Raw genomic sequence first — 17,129 nt, 5'->3', positions numbered from 1 at the left:
AGGCGATTCAGCGCTGATGACTTGTTAAAAGATCAAGTTAAATGTAAGAATACGGCGGGGAGCTGGTATGACGTGGCGTGATATCTACAAACTTCCAACGTCCGAAGCAGCGTAGAATTTAGGAACTTTTCTTTTGAGACTATCTTCGTATTAATAAATATTTTTCATAACCATCAAATTTAACAATGACTCACTCAGAAACAATTTTGCAAATATTATTGAAAATTTTTAGAATTTAGTTTTTTTTCTTCATAAAATTCTTAGTGTAAAATATTGCTGCAGACACTGTAAAGAATTTTGCGTATAAATAAACATTAGTTTGTAAATATAATTTAAAACTAAAATTAATAACGTAAGTAATAAATATCTTTCCTTAGAGTAGTGTTTAAACCATGAAACAATCGCCATCATCTGAAAATGTACATGTAAAAAACAACAATTATTTATTCGAGAATGATATTTTACAAATAACTAAATATTTTAAATGATCGAATAAAATAACATAATTAACAAACATGGATAATATGCAAACTCAGATGCGTTAAACAATTTACTACCAACGTTTTTTAGCTCTAACACGCGGTCAGGTGATGGTCGATTGATGACCAGTTCCTGGCTGACTGATGTCACAACATCTGCTATGGAGGCTGCACAAATGAGCCTGATTTCTCCTGATGGAAGATGCCGAGATGAAAAAGGGATGTTGATGACAGATGATGATGATTCTAGTTGATCGGAGTGTCGGACAACTTCTTGAGAATCGCGAAGTGTCCCTGAATCTATCTGAAAAATGATGAGCTGGTTTCATATATGAAATTTTAAAGTTGATATAAAAAGGTTGAAACAGTACAATGATTCTTAATATAGTTTGATATGCTCACAAATGATGTCCCATATTTTTTTTCAATATTTCTGAACCCTGACTCCTTTGTCAAAGAGTGTCTCCATTCCAAGAGTAAAGACTTCATTTTGAACAAATAATGGTTTTTGAAACTTGTAATTATATTTTTACCCATTCAATATATTAGGAAATTTTTATAAAAAATCTCAGTGAAAAGGATGGCACAGTTTTAAAAAAAAATGCATGCATATAATATGTATATTATATAATATATTTACAGATTCAATATTATCAATTTTTTTGCTCTCTTGTTTATATAATAACAAAAACAGGTTCAAGACATAGCAATGAAGTAACACCTAGCATTTACTTACTTATTTATTTTTTTATACAATACAAAACATAAATCGAATAATTCAATCTCTCTTTTGAGCGCTAATTACGCATATAATCAAACTTAAAGACAATTCATTGAAAAATATTGAAGCATAAAACTTTATAGTTAAAGGTAAACAATATTTTTGCTTATATTTTATTTCTTCATTAATACTCTTTCTATGATTTTTTTTTTCTAAAATTTATTTAGGTGTTCTAAAATATTTGGACTTGGCTTGTATAATTGCAAAGAGTTAAATTAAACGAACTTTGTTGTCTTTGTGAAAATAACTATTTATTAGGTAATTACTACAGTCAAACCCCGCTATAGTGAACACGGTTTATAGTGAACTCCCGGATATAGTGAACGAAATGTTCGGTCCCGTGCCTTGTAATGTTATTTTTTGTGGATATGGTGAACCAAAAAAGTAAGGAAATTGGATATAATGAACTTTTTTCTGTCTTCAGTTGATTTTTTTTGTAATAATTTTGAAATTTCTACTTCAAAATAAATTCATGTACCGATTTTTAAAATGATTTATAGAGGGGAATGTAGCGATAAGCATTTTTTTCTTGTTTTCTTCTTTTATCTCACTTTCCCATCCCTAAGAAAACCAAGCAGATGTCTCCAACTCAGGAAGATGATGCACCTGTAAGGTGTCAATGGGATCAATATGCATTTTCTGTCAGAGGGAATGAGTAATTATTCATTATTGGTCAAAGGGTGGAACACTAACATTTGTTGATAAAACCCTCATTTCAACTCCTTTTTGCTCTCAGTTCAGTTAAAAAAATCCTGCAAACAAATGTCTCAAATTTAACTATGGCGAGCAGTAAACGTAAAACGTTCTCCATTGATGATAAAATGATGGGCATAATCAGAAAAAATTGAAAATGGATGCAATCAAGTTGATATTTGCAGGGAATATAAACAATCCAAATACATATGTAACATATGGAAAAATAGGCAATTAATAATTTCTGCTCATGAAAAAAAAATTAGATGGCTGAAAAAAGCAGATCACAAAGATAATGAAGAAGCATTACTGAAGTGGTTCACCAATCGAAGTATCTGGTGAAATGTCGATGAATTTGGTAAGCGATTTTATGAGACTACTTTTATATGCTCGAATGGCAGGTTAGACAGGTTTAAAAAGCGGAATAATAGAAATTCAGGAAAAATTATCTGATAGTCAAGAAGTGTTTCCATATCTGATGTTGAGGATTGCTCATCAGCTAAAAATTACAAATTTTTTGTTGCACGCAAGATGAAGAGTAATGAAAAATAACACATTTTTTGCTATTACATAATATTTTTCAGTCATTTATTTGAATAATGTGCAATAAAAGGGAGGAGTTTGGGAGCCATTAGTTAAATTGCTTGAGTAACGGATATAGTGAACTCCCGGTTATAGTGAACCAAAATTTCGGTCCCTTGAAAGTTCACTATAGCGGGGTTTGACTATTACTATTATTTCAAGAAATATAATAAGTTATTGTTATAATAATTTTTTTTTATTTAGCATTATTTAAGTAGTTTAATATAAGCGTTAAAATAAGTTATTTTTTGTGAAATCCACGCAAACATGCATATTTTATTTCAATTAATCTTATTTTATTTCAATTAATCTTATTATATTTTGCTTATAAGGTAAAAAAATGCATTTTCAGAATTTAAGAGAAACACGGAAACTTAATTAAAATTAGTCTAATTAATTTTAAATGGAATAAAGATTTAATAATTTTAAAAAAATGAATAAAATATCGAAGAATTATATAAAATGAGATCTTTTTTAAGGAATTAATATTTTTAAGCTCTTCAAATAAAAACAGACTGCCGAAAAATAACGCCTAAATGCATTTTAACTTTGAATTAATTAAAATAAATATCAACTTAATTATTAATATGAAATATTTCTGCCTAATCCGTGGATTTTGTTTACCATGGAGAATGATGAAATAAATGTTTTTAGAATACCAAATTAAGATTATAAATATTAAATAAATTTTCAATTTACATTCGTCGCTTTTACAAGTAAATCAATCATATGAATTTTTTAAACCTTTAATTTCAAAATTGAAAAGCTCGGTGAAAAAAGGCTTTAAGTAGGCTTTAGTGAATTTAAGACTATCTACTTTTTAAAATATAAAAATATTGTGGAAAATGCTTAAAAAAATATAAGTGTAAATAAAAGAAGAGGTTGTATAGAAGAGATATACCGGTTTTCGTCAATTTTTTTATCGGCTGTTCAGTGCCAAGTAACACTCATTTATGCTCGACGCAACTATATTCAGAATTAAAGTAAAGTAACCTAAAAATTATTCCTATACTAGGTGAGTACCTGTTCCTCGTACGGGGTGAGAAAAAAAAGATAATGATGAATACTGTACTGAACAAACAGTATAGAACAACACAACAAATATACCATACACAAGATCTATACCAACACAGTTAATGAAACTTACTTAATTCCAATATTTTTGATTCATTAATATATTCTGCCAGGTGACTTTACATTATTAGATTAGGCAAAACACGTTTTTAGCAGTTCATTCCGCCAAAATAAAGATGAACTGTATTCAGTATTATTTGGCATGATGTTGTTGCTCGACGTTAACTTTTAGAAAGTCAAAATTTACCGAAAACAATCAATTTTCTACTGTACTTATTTTTATTTATTTGGTTTTTAAGGGACTGTAAAAACTCTTTCCGCTGTATTTATATTAAAACTGCCTTGTACTAAGGTAGTTTTAATAGGTATCCAATGTACTTATTTAATGCATCGTTATTAACTAATAAAACTTACTTTTTTGTGAGTTATATCTTGTACTAGCCCGGGGAGAGGGAATTTCGATTTTAACCCACTTCCTAGGTTCCTTCCTTCCGCAAATGTTAGTAAGCCATGCCCACTTCAAATAACATTAAACGCGTGTGCGTCATTTAATATTTTTCATTACTGTAACGGCCGATTGTTGTAGTTTCAATCGATTTATACGCAACCATTTTTAAATTTTTTTGCGTATTTTTTTAATTGGTTTATATTACATGCAATCACTTTTAAAATTATTTACTTTTAATGCTTTTTTGCATAGACTTTCGATAGAATTTGATTTTGAATTTTTCTACTTCAATTCATATTATCTAATTAAGTTAAGTTAATAATTAAGCGATAATACTTTATCAGTGCGTATTAATCGGTGAGGAAAGAACCAATGAATTGGTGTACTAATGAATGAATGGCTTAATCTTTGGATGAGTTTACGAAAAAATAAAAAAAAGCATAAGTAAACTACAAAGAATGTGTAATATTACTTTTTTGTTTCTTGTAGTTTGGCAACAATAGTACTCATTTTGAATCAAGTTTGAGATGGAATGTTTGATTCCTATCACGGAATCAAGATCAGTGAATCAATCAATAAATCATTGGGTGAATTAGTAAATGACTTTTTGTTTGATTCCTATCACGGAATCAAGATCAGTGAATCAATCAATAAATCATTGGGTGAATTAGTAAATGACTTTTTGTAAAAAAAAAAACATAATAGTAATAGCATATTAATTTGTGGTATCTTAGTCGCCGCTCACATTTTTAAAATATACTGTTATTATTTATCGCAGTTTGACAGCAGCGTTAATAGAGAACCTGCAAATCGGAAAGAAGAATACGTGATTAGGCCCAACCATATGATTAAAATCACATGGCTGCGCATAATCACGTGTTTTTATTTGGCGGGTAAACGTTACAGTAAGCTTGGTTTATTATTACACTGAACCGATTTTCGGATCAATCAAATTTAATTGGATACCAGTAAGAGACGTCACGCGTGTGTCGATTCTGATTGGCTTCTATACGAATGCCACGATTTACCCACAATGACGTCGTTTGTAGGTATCCAATTTAACCCTCTGGTTCTAAAAAAATCAATGTTGACATATCTTCCACAGACTTTAATATACTTACCAAAACATCATTAACGTACCAACTAAGATTGGCTGCTGGTTTCGATTTTGCCGAAGAGCAAAGTAGAGTAAGGTTGTCACCAAATTCCGATACCTCGCCATAAATTTTGGGTGATGATTCTGGTGGAACTGAAAATAAAAGCAATTAAGTGTGCTTATTAATTTTTGACAAATAGTTCGTGAGAATAAAAAAATTTCTTATGTAAAGCCCTAATTTATTCTTTAAAGCAAACTAATTTCCAGAAAGCTGGAAATGATTTCGTTTCACTTTGAGATTCCCAAATAAGAATAGTATGAATTGGAGGTGGTTTCTGAAATGAACTAAACTTTTGAGAGCCAGAAACTGCTAAATTTTCAGCACTTCTTTAGTTTTTGCCAGATAACATCTTCATCATCAGATGACAGATGATCAATGCATCAGATGACGGATGGAAACGAATTCCTCACACGGCCCGCATCGACCACAATGCTGACGTAAATAATCCTCAGTGGTAGATGGATCATGGGTTAGATTCCTCCTACCATCAGGCTAACTGTGGGTGGTTTTCCTCTTTATGTAACGCAAAATGCAGGTTAGTTCCATCAGGAAAGTCCTCCACGTGGAACAAATTTCTCCCACTACTTGCTCCAAGATTCGCCTTGTCTTCTGGGTTGGGCTCAAAATTACAAGAGTACGGAGTTGAACATTAGTAGTTAAGCTCAAAAATTGGGTCGGGTGTTCAACGACAGTTATAAAATTTAAAAAAAAATGCATCATACGTAAAACTTAGCATATATCATATCAGAATTAAAGATCAATAAATTCCGCATCGAATAATATAATTAAACACTAAATTTGAATTAACGGTTAGGTTAGAATCAGTTATCAAAAATGAGTACAATTTTTCGCTTCGCTTAAAAAAACGTTACACTCACTTTCAAACGTCATTTAACCGTAAATGCCACTTTTAATAGATTTTTTTTTTTTTAGATATTTAGGTTTTAGAGCATCAATTTCTACTTTCAGAGAGCACCAAGTTTTACAATTTGCTCATTTTTGCGCATAAAAACCAAGCCAGAAAACAAGAAATAATTACAGTTCTTTTTTTCGCGCATTGTAGGAGGAGTTGAATTGGTTTTCTACTTTTAGTAAAGGATTAGCTGAGATGTTTAGGACTTGATCTCTTGTAGTATTCTTTTGTGACTAAAGTAACGTTTTCACGGTAACAAAATTAGGTATTTTTCCTTAATTTTGTTTTTAGAGAATACCCTGGTGGAAATAATATAAGTTATTATTCAGAAAATATACGTTTAGGTTACTTATACATTAACTAGTTGATTGTTACTATCTATTACTAATATAAATTTGGTTGCAGTGAAATGGGTCTCTCAAATCATGGAGATTCCAAATAATATAAGATCTGAATGAACTAATAAGGCATGCAATGGAAATTATTATTAATTATTACTAAGCATACAAAGGACCAATAAGCATGCAGTGAAATAATATGAAACAGAATTTTTTTCATTTAATTTATTCAAATTGATTTCTATTAGCTTGTCTTAGAATCACAAAAAGATTCTGTAGAACAAAAAACTTTCTTCCTTTTTTTTCATGCACTTTTTATTACATGAGTAGATATTTTGGTCAGATATACACTTTGTAAACAGAATTAGCATCTCAAAGTTACGCCACATACCTACTCTCCACACTTTCCCCCTCTCCGTTACCGTGGTTTCGGCAATCTATTTTTTTGCACGGCAGTAAGTTTCAATAAAAAGCATATATTATACAGGAGCGTATATATTATACAGTACACTATATAAGAGTATTGTATAATATATTATACAATACACTAACGTAGTGGGGAAAAAGTGTGACGAGTAGGAAATCACGTATTCTTGAGATGCCTATTCTACTTACTAATAGAATAGTGTGGCATAATATAAAAAGAAACTCATAAAATATTTCTAAATGTGCCTAATAAAGAAAAAAAGTTAAAATTCTCTGTTTTGTTTAGTTTTCTTGTAGCTTTTTTATTAATATCGTTTCTTCTTTCAAAGAAACTTATAATTAAAAACACAGAATGATGTTACTATAATATAGAATACACATTTAAATACTATGGAATTAATATATTATAAAAAAAACTAATTAAGAAATTTTTTTATCCTATCTTTTTATAAATATTTCAATTTCTTAATATATACTCGCATTTTATTTTTATAAAAAAAAATATTTAACACTAGAAAGACGGAAAATTAGTATATACCTATATTGCCCAAAAACAGTCAAAATGTCTGGATTGTAAATGCGTAAATAAATTTGTTTAAAATTAATTTTTATCATTTTTTATATTATTTACAGTTATATAACAAGTTAGTAGTAAATATCAACAATAAAAAAAATTATATCGTGTACAAAAAGTCACAAAATTCTAAGAAATTATGTCATTATTGGTTTTCTAATTGGAAATAAAAGCAGTTAAAATGACTTCCTTAGACAATCTAGTGTTAAAAGAACATTTTTTTTAAGCCAAAACTTTTTTAATTTCAGAAAATACATTTTTATAAAGTTTATAATTAATTTATTAATGAAGATATGACGAAGTGTAAATGATATTTTTGTGAGTTTAAAAACACAAATAACAACAAAGAAAATATAGCAACAACAGGAAGCAAAACATTTCATTATTTAAACAGTCTTATTCAATCACTTTTCAAATAATAATTATTAGTTCCAAACATAACATCCATGTAACTTGCCCATTACGTTCCTTCATGTAACATTTGTTTGCAATAAAAATTATCAAACGCAAACAAACGCGACAAGAAAAGCGACAAACTTTCTATTAAACAGCAACTTACTGTATACGATGACATTTCTATGAACTTGAACGCATCCGAAGTACGGCTCATCTGCAGAAACTTGACAAGTGTATTGGCCTTCGCTCTTCAATGTCAGATTTCGGAGATACACTGTATTAGGACTTGATTTTGAAAGCTGAAAAAACGAAAGCTTCATTTTTATGGAATAGACGCTTTAATGGAATTAGAAAATACATAAAATCTAATGTAATTCATAGAAAAACAAAAGTTTTATGATATAAATTTCTTTTAAGATCAATTTTAATATATGCTTGTGAAACCTGGACCATATCTTGTATACATGAGGTTTCGTTGGGTGCCTTTGAGAGAAAGGTCTTGTGAAGTATTTTTGGAGGAATTTAAAAATAAAATGGTGTCTGGCTTAGAAGAACAAATTTAGAGCTTCATCACTCATAAAATTAACCTGACATTATTAACTTTATTAAACTACAAAGAACAAAATTGACAGGTCACGTTATCAGAATGGATGAAGACCGTACCACAGAAAGAGTTTTCAATGCCAGACCAGTTGGCACACGAAAAAAAGGCAGGCCGAATTTAAGATGGATAGATGGCCTGGAAAAAGACCTTTTGGTCTTAAAAACTAAAAATGGGAAAACGCTTGCAGGAAAAAGGTTGGCCTGGAAAAAACTTCTTGAGAAGGTCAAGACCCATCCTGGCCTGTTGAGCCGTTGATGATGATGAAATACTCAATGCATTATTTTAAACTAGGAGGCTCCGCCCCCTGCTCGCCAACCCCCGAGAATTGCTACGCAATCCTATGTGGTTCACGCCGTGAACCATGGCTCGCTGCGCTCGCTCGCCAATGAACACAATGTTCTAGCACAAAGACTTAGTATATTGTCATCAAAGACATAGTATTTTATCATCAAAGACGTAGTATTGTACTTATGTAGAAGAATTCTATCAATTTAGATTGTACATGGTGAAAAAATCAAAACATTAGCTAAATGAAAGACATATTAGCAAAATAAATTATCAAATATTGCAGTTACTCACCTAAATTCAACTAAATGTGTATAATAAATTAGTTAGTGCTAGAAATTCTGAAAGTTTTAGAAAAAAATTTCATTATTTAAAAATATAAACTTTAAACCCTAACTTTTCCTTGTGAGATAATAACCCTCAAAAAGTCTTTCATTTTCAAGAACACAAAAATTTGTTTTATCGTCAAATGAAATATTTTTTGGTGATCAGCATTATTGAAATCAATTTCTATATTAATTAACATTTGTGATAAAGTACATAACATTTTAGAACAAAATAAGGATGTTGTTTTACATACAATAAATTAAAATGCATGACTGTTAGCATTACCCGAGAAATACCACGTGGAGGTCACCATGCTGCATTTCTAATCTGGGAGTTTTGATTTTGGCAGTTCCCCTTACCTACTGCCAATAGAAGTTTCAATTAAATTTTTTCCAAAAAACATTTTTTTTTCTGCAAAGCTCTAAGAAATTAACACTAAGCATTTAGAATTTCTTTGAAAACACAATTATAGATTTGGCATCTTGGAGCAATTACTGAAAGGCTGTCAAATGACTTAACTCTTGACAGGCTAACATAAAGTTGTCCATGACTAAAAACTTGTTTAGTCAATACTAAACTGATTTTCTCAAAAGTCTGACCTTGTGACTTATTTATAGTCATGGAGAAGGCCAGCCTAATAGGAAATTGTTTTCTCCTAAAAGAAAACGGCATGTTGTAATCAGAGGGGATTAGAGGTATTCTCGGAATGAAAAATGTACCTGCTTCATCATCATCAATCAGTTTAGCTTCAATTAAATTATGCTGCAAGTTTGTAACAATTAATCTAGTGCCATTACAGAGTCCTTTAGATGGCATTAAATTTTATTGTCATGTTTTTAGGGCATGAATCTGAATTGAACAACCTGACAATGCTCACTCTGGTTATTGTTTCCGTTTTTAAAAGCGCTATATGTTGAGCCACCTGAGTTAGATTTGGCATGTGACATTTTTAGCAGCAATCATTGGTCGATATTCTAACGTTGCCATTCGGGGAGTTGTAATGAGGCTTTTTTTTTGGTGCCGTGTAAGAGAAATATATATATAGATTTGAAGAAAATTAAGTTTCTTACCCCCCCCCCTAAAAAAACCGTGACATATTGTACTGAAAATTATTAATTAAAACCTTTTGCATGCGTAGCAATGTTTGATATAATGGAAATTAGGATGAGAGTTCTAGAGAAAGTTGAAACTTAGAATAATTTAATATAATTTTTATTTATTTTGCTAGATTAAAATAATGTATTAATTGCCGTTATGGTAATGGAAATGAAACACTTTCAGATTATCAAATAATAGCAAATTAATAAACGCAAAAGCGCTTAATAAGACTCAAAACCATCAGTTTGAAAGATAGTAGTGATAGATAGTAATGTATATTGAAACGGAAGTTCTGAATATTTACCTGTATTAAACATTAACCTATGTAATAACTAAAATTAACTAAAATTTTCTCTAAAATATAAAGAACCACTAGGCGCAGTAAAATAGAGAATGGTCTAAGATGAAATCCTAATATTATAATTTTTACTAAAAATGATATTTTCATTTTTAATATACAGACAGATAAAATGTCCGAAAAATGGTCGATAATTTGAAAAATCAATTCAAGTAAAAAGAATCCATAGTTATACGGTTTGTCATCTTTTTTGGTAACCAGGATTTATTCTCACCGAGTTTAATACATACGTCAACATATACTGCGGCTCATTGAATTATCATGAGACAATGTTTTCTGTTATGTAGGCCATTTTAACATAAATATTTGCAAAAAGCGTTAGATGGTTGTTTTGGAAAACTTTTTATAATTTTCTAAATTATCTGCGCCATCTATTGTCGAACCTCAAACTCATTATCAAACGTGGGAAGAATAATTATCTAGTCTCTTAAGCAGAACACAACAAATCGTAAATTATTTACAGCTCTTTTAGTTTTCTTCCATGGGTTTTCTAAATCACTGGACTGGCCATTTTTAGGGTAACAGCTAAAATTTAATGATATACGTATCAAAAATTTAATCATGCGATAATTTTTGAGTGTTTTTTTTCTACATGCTATTGTTTGGTATTACTAAATTATATTTATATAATGGTTATACAGTTATATTATATTAGATATAGAATGAAAATTGTTTCCTTCCATGCGGTTGCGGAAAGATTTTATGTTCTGCAAATCTGCAGATAAATAAAATATGTGTTTTCCTTTCCAAAACCAACCCCTTGGCGAAAAATAATTCTCACAGCTTGCAAAATATACAGAAAGAAATAAGGTATTTCAAAAGAAAAAGAAATCTGCAGAATAGCTGGTATGGTGAAAGCTATATAGTCGATTTCTTTCACCCTGCTCACAGCAATGACGAAAACTAGAAGCGAGATTTTTCTTCGACATTTACTAAGAAAGCTGACTTAAGGTTATGTAAAGAAATCAACAGAGTGGAAGATCAAAATTCCGAAGGGAAACAAAAAATGGTATTTCTTTTATGGTTACAGATACACCAAGCAAGAGAGAACATCAAAATATCTCTCTAATCGATGGCATAAAGAAGAAATCTTTTCCTTTTTGAAAAGTAGACAGATAGATAAACGAGAAAAACACTTAAGGCATAGAAATATTTCTTTGTGGTTTATTATAATAAAAACATTTTTAGAAATAAATATTTTTGAATAGTTAACTGGATGGAATTGTATTTTATGGGGAACAATCAAGTCAATCATCAAATTTTTGGACTGATTGATGTCTTCATATTGATGATTGATGTCAAGTTATCATAGCCTACTTAAAACATTGAGCAAAAGTCCCCTTAAATTGTAACATTTACGTCAGCAACTTATTTTAATATTTACACAGAATGTTAATTTTTATATTTATTTTAATATTATACGTTTATTTATTTTAATATTATTATGCTTATTTTAATATTTATTTAGGACGGGACGGTGCTTAATAAATATTTTTCGAAAAGTGAGGAAAATAAAACAGCAAATCTATTGAAATAAGACAAATCACAGTTGAGGAAAGCCGATGAACGAAAAACCAAAATTTGTTTGACTGTGGGAGAGAAGAAAAGAAGAGCTGATAGTCGATAGTTAGAAGCAACTAGCAATCAAGTTTTGATGGTCCGTGCACTTGCTTTCCTCAAACAGTGATTTATTAAATTTCGGTAAGGTTTTTGTTTTTCATCTCTTTTACAGTACAGTACTTTTGCTAACCCTCTATGTTGTTCCGACATAGGAATTACGATATAATTATATCAACCAGCTGTAAGCGTGTCCATTAGCTCAGTTGATTTAGAGCAGTGTTTCTTAACCTTTTTGGTATAATGAACCCCTTTTAAAATTTTTTAAGACGTCACGGACCACCCCCTGTGAAAAAAATTATTGCAAAAAAACATCAATTATTGGAAAACATTTAATTTTATTATTTTAATAGTATACAAAATTTTTAAAATTTAAATTTTTAATGTGAAAGTTACTGCTGCTTTTCCTTAATTAATAAATTGGATTGGGGGATGGTATTCGACAAAGCAACGCGCATATCATGTTCAACATTCAATCGATTTCGATGTTTTGATTTTATTGTCACAAGTGTGGAAAATCCCGCTTCGCAAAGATTCACTGTAGCAAACGGAATTATAGCTGCCATAGCTCGCTTTACAAGCAATAGGTAGGCTTCCAAACATTTTAAAAATTAGGAGTAGTCAGCGGACCCCCAAGATATGACTCATGGACCCCTTAGGGGTCCATGAACCACAGGTTAAGGAATCCTGATTTAGAGCATCGAGCAAGCAACAGAGTGGGTTTGATTCCTCATTGGCTAGTGTTTTACAATTATATTCACCGTCTACAATTTTTGGATGATCGTTATTGTTGCAAAATTTTATTGATGACTTAAATAACGTATTAATATTTGTAAAAGTAGACTGATTTGTATTTGAATTTCTCGGGCCGGGCAATTCTGACTCAGCCTTTCATCCCTTCAGTGGGCCGATAAATGAGTACCAAGCATGCTTGGGAACTAAACACTGGGGGTTCCGCTTTCGGCTGACCACCTGACCGGAACATCTGCACCTGCACTCCAGAGCCCAAGGTTAAGAAAACTGAGATGGGCAGAGTAGGTCTTGGCCCTCTATGGGCTGTCGCGCCTCTGAGTTTAGTTAGACAGATTTGTATAAGCTTTTATCTTTTGCGGTAAATGCAATAATTTGTCGATGGGGGTTCATAAATCAGAAATAATAATGATGTAAGCTCTTCCTCGCGTATCAGTGACAGTAAAACAATTAAAATTGAAAATGAAAATAAAAGTTAAACACGTCTGGTACATCAAAATACTTTACAATCTCTCTAGTTTTACATAACAATGACGACAAATCAAAGTTTGTTGTCAGTACCGAATTAACAATGATGAGAAAAGGTTAGAAAAAATTAAGGCTCAAATTTACTTAAAATACGGAACGAAACCTAAGACAAAACATTATAAAATAAAGTAATTTAAAAAAAAAATTTATCGTTTTGCGCCCGAAAAAGTAAGAAAGAAAATATTGGGTGTCACTTATAAGAATCAAGTTGACAAAATGTAAGTTAATTTCCCGGTTATCATGTTTATTTTATAAAAAGCTGTGTTTTGCTAGGATTTTTTATAAAACTTTTCAAGAAAGCAGTTAAAAAGTTGGAAAACTTGGTAATCACATCAAATTTACCACGAATTTTTCATTCGCTTTCTTTTTAAATTTTTTTTAGAAATTGTGGCAACACATTTTTGATTAAACTTTATATAAAATGAACACAAGATCCAGAAAATTAATTGAGAGCATATCAACTTGATTCTTATATGCCAAAACCATTATATAGTTTCTCACTTTTTCGTGCATAACCATAAAAAAGGTTGCTTTAAAAAAAAATTCCTAGCCTAAATATTAATTTGCAACCCTCAATGTGTATGCTTTTTGTCTTAATTTTATAAGGATATTTAATAAAATGAAAGGGTTGGAAAAAACACGGTAAAAATTTTATTCTCTTACAAAGTTTATTCGATATTTTTCTACAATTTAAATGTTTTTGGCATGAATATGTTACCTAATAAAATATGTCCAATGCGCACAATGGATCGCTTTTTAAGTAATCTGTAACCACTACCTTAAAAAAGCGTTATAGTCGTTGTTAGTATTAGGCGGGGGGTAATTCAGTTCATATCAAGAAACAAATAACAAATAAAATAACAAAATGCGATTTTTTTTTAAACTATAAGAAGTGCATATTTATTCAATTAAGGGTCGTAGTAACTCACAGTATATAGCATTTGCTTCCTAATGAGGTAACTTAGGTTCGAATTCGAGCAGTGGCTGGCAGCTCTCGGCCTGCACCGATCACAGTTCTCACAAAAAACAGAATCCCCTTATCGTCGGTATAACCGTGGGAGGTTTTTGCTCTTTGCGTAATGCAAATGTCGGTTAGGTTCCTCAAGAAGTCCTCAACGAAGGTTAGTTTGTCCATATACTTGATCCAGACGATCTCTTGTCTTCTGGGTTGGGTTCAAAATTAAAAAGTTAAGGGATTGAACATTGGTAGTCGTAAACTCAGAATCGGGCCAGTTCTTAAACAGCTGTAATAAATTAAAATAAAATCATTCTTTTAAGCTATTATATTCATTCCAAAATATTTTTTCTAGTTCATTTGGGACGGAGTTGTTTACTCTGAGAATACTCAACGAGAAATCAAGAGAGGAAATATAGTTCCAAATCTCCAACAGTTTCAGTGGACTTAATCGTTCGTAACACTTTCCCATAGATATCAGTATCTTGTTGAAGATCATAAATAGTTTTCTTCTATAAGTGTAATATTGTTTTTTTTACAAGCTTAACAGATAAGATAAAAATAAATAAAAACAGATAAGCAGAATATGATAAATCTTACGTCGACATCGAGTCCTGGTGCTGGGAATGACATGTATTGAGGTGAGAGGCTTGGAAAGAATCTAAAAAATTCCACTTTATCTTTATACCACTTGACGGAATAGAGCTTTTCTTTGCCCAAATCGTAAAAACAAGTCAAGATGACAGAATCACCGGGTACCACCAGAGAAGGAACTTCGAATCTTGTTATTTTTAGACCCAGGCTTATTATCGGAAGAGTTGCTGCAATAAAATTTTTTTCTCTTACAAAAAAAATATTACTTGAAATAACATTTTTTTTAAATAGAATTTAAATGATGTTGCTGTCGTATGCCTTTAGGGTAAATGGCCAAGTTTCCATCTATGGCCAGGAATTCGACTTTTGCCACATACATACGTCACAGCCCGTTTATGGAGCGGACCCAGTCATACATCCATTCATTCATTCATTCATCCACAGATCATAATTTTGACCTGAACCAGAGAACGATAAATCTCCAATTCAGTACCCCCAGAGGCATGATTTGTAATGGAAACATGGAGGACTTTGTGAGCTGACAGATTTAACGTGTACCAATAACCATTTACTACACAAGGAGTCTTCGGCCAGCGGGGATCGAACTCACGCCGTCTTAGATATGGGCCCAACTCCCTACCAAATTCAAATAAATATAAAAATTATTGGGGTTTTACTAGAATGTACAGTGCAGGGGCAAAAAAAAAAAACGGACCACGCTAAATAACTTTTGATTTAATGATCGGATCTTCAGGGTCTAGGACTCAATCTTTATGATTTGAGGGAGTAGTCTCAAATATGCTAACTAATTAGTACAGTAGATATTTTAAGTTAGGAAAACAGACACACAAACCTTGAACCTCATAATGTTAAATTTATTTTTTGTGTATTTCGCCATATCTCGAGAACTTTTTTAACGAACTAAAAAATTTTTGATCACAATTATATAATTCGTTTATCCAAATATAATTCCATGCTAAAAAAATAGCTTTTAATAAATAAAAATCACTTTTCATTATTTTATTTAATATTACTCGAAACATTTTTGTCTAGTAAGGTAAACAATTTTAACATCATTTTAAGGAAAGTAATTTTACGTGGCAAAATACAAAATTTGAGCGAAATTTGTCGAAGGAATCGAGGAATCCTGAGGAATCGAATTTTTAAGAAACCTTATTTTTAAAATTCGATTTTTCAGGAACTATTCGACCGATTTCGTTTAAAACTTGTATTTTATCTTGTAAAATAACATTCTTTAAAATGATGAAAGAAATTGCTTACCTTGGAATTCAAAATTGTTTCGACTATTATTAGATAAAATAATAAATGATTATTAAAAGATATTTTTTTGCATGGAATTATATTTGGATAAACGAATTATATAAAAAAATGCAACATTTTTTCAGTTTGCTTATAAAATTCTCGAGATATGGCGAAATACGCAAGAAATAAAATTAACATTAATGGGTTCCAAACTTTGGACCGCGCCCCCGACCAAACTATAACATATTTCCCAGATTGCAGCTACCCCTTACATTTTAGGGGTCGAAAATTCAAATCCGTCAAAAAGAAGGAAAAAAAGGTATGTTTATTCAGAGAGAGTAAGTTTTTGTGTCTGTTTTCCAAACTTAAAATATCGTCTGTACTAATCAATTAACATATTTGAGGTCATCCCATTAAACCATTAAGAATGGGACCCAAAAAGTGAAGATCCGATAACTAAACAAAAAGTTTTTTAGGGTGGTCCGTTTTTTTTATTTTGTGCAATGTACATTTTTGAAAAGTGGACTAACTGGTTTCCGTTACCTGTTGGTAATAAACAAATTAAAATCTTTTAAATTGGTACAAAATTGTTAACAGTTTAACAAGGGAAAAAATGGCTGAGTTGCATGCATCCATTAGTTATTTACCGTTAACGATATCATTTGGATGAGAAATGTACTTTAAAATTACTAAAATTCAAATACCCATATTTATATATGTGTCACGGACAATGTAAATAATTGGGCATTGTTTATAATGCCCGGACAATTTAAAAAGTGCCCAAAAGGATATGACAAAATGATAAATTATGTTGCAGTTATTACATTGCCCAGTCATTATGTATAATGCTAAAAGTCAAGTGGGCAATTTGTGTCACACACAGCCACAG

The 17,129-nt window shown here is 30.9% G+C and overlaps 1 protein-coding gene across 1 annotated transcript in view; it reads right to left on the bottom strand.

Annotated features, from left to right (window-relative positions):
* Positions 1–436: 436 nt before the first annotated feature.
* The window catches only part of LOC107449126 (uncharacterized), a 62,182-nt gene continuing 45,489 nt past the window's right edge, over positions 437–17,129 (bottom strand). Inside the window, exons 3-6 of the mRNA XM_087149432.1 lie at positions 14,984–15,204; positions 8,025–8,160; positions 5,179–5,306; positions 437–783 (exon numbers count right to left, since the gene is read on the bottom strand). Of these exons, the coding sequence (XP_087005558.1) occupies positions 481–783; positions 5,179–5,306; positions 8,025–8,160; positions 14,984–15,204 (788 nt within the window). The 3' untranslated portion in view covers positions 437–480. The remainder of the gene's footprint in view (positions 784–5,178; positions 5,307–8,024; positions 8,161–14,983; positions 15,205–17,129) is intronic.

This window comes from Parasteatoda tepidariorum, chromosome 8 (genome assembly GCF_982258835.1).
Source record: "Parasteatoda tepidariorum strain Cologne lab strain chromosome 8, Ptep-v5.0, whole genome shotgun sequence".
Lineage (NCBI taxonomy): Eukaryota > Metazoa > Arthropoda > Arachnida > Araneae > Theridiidae > Parasteatoda > Parasteatoda tepidariorum.
This window is presented reverse-complemented; position numbering and strand designations above follow the sequence as displayed.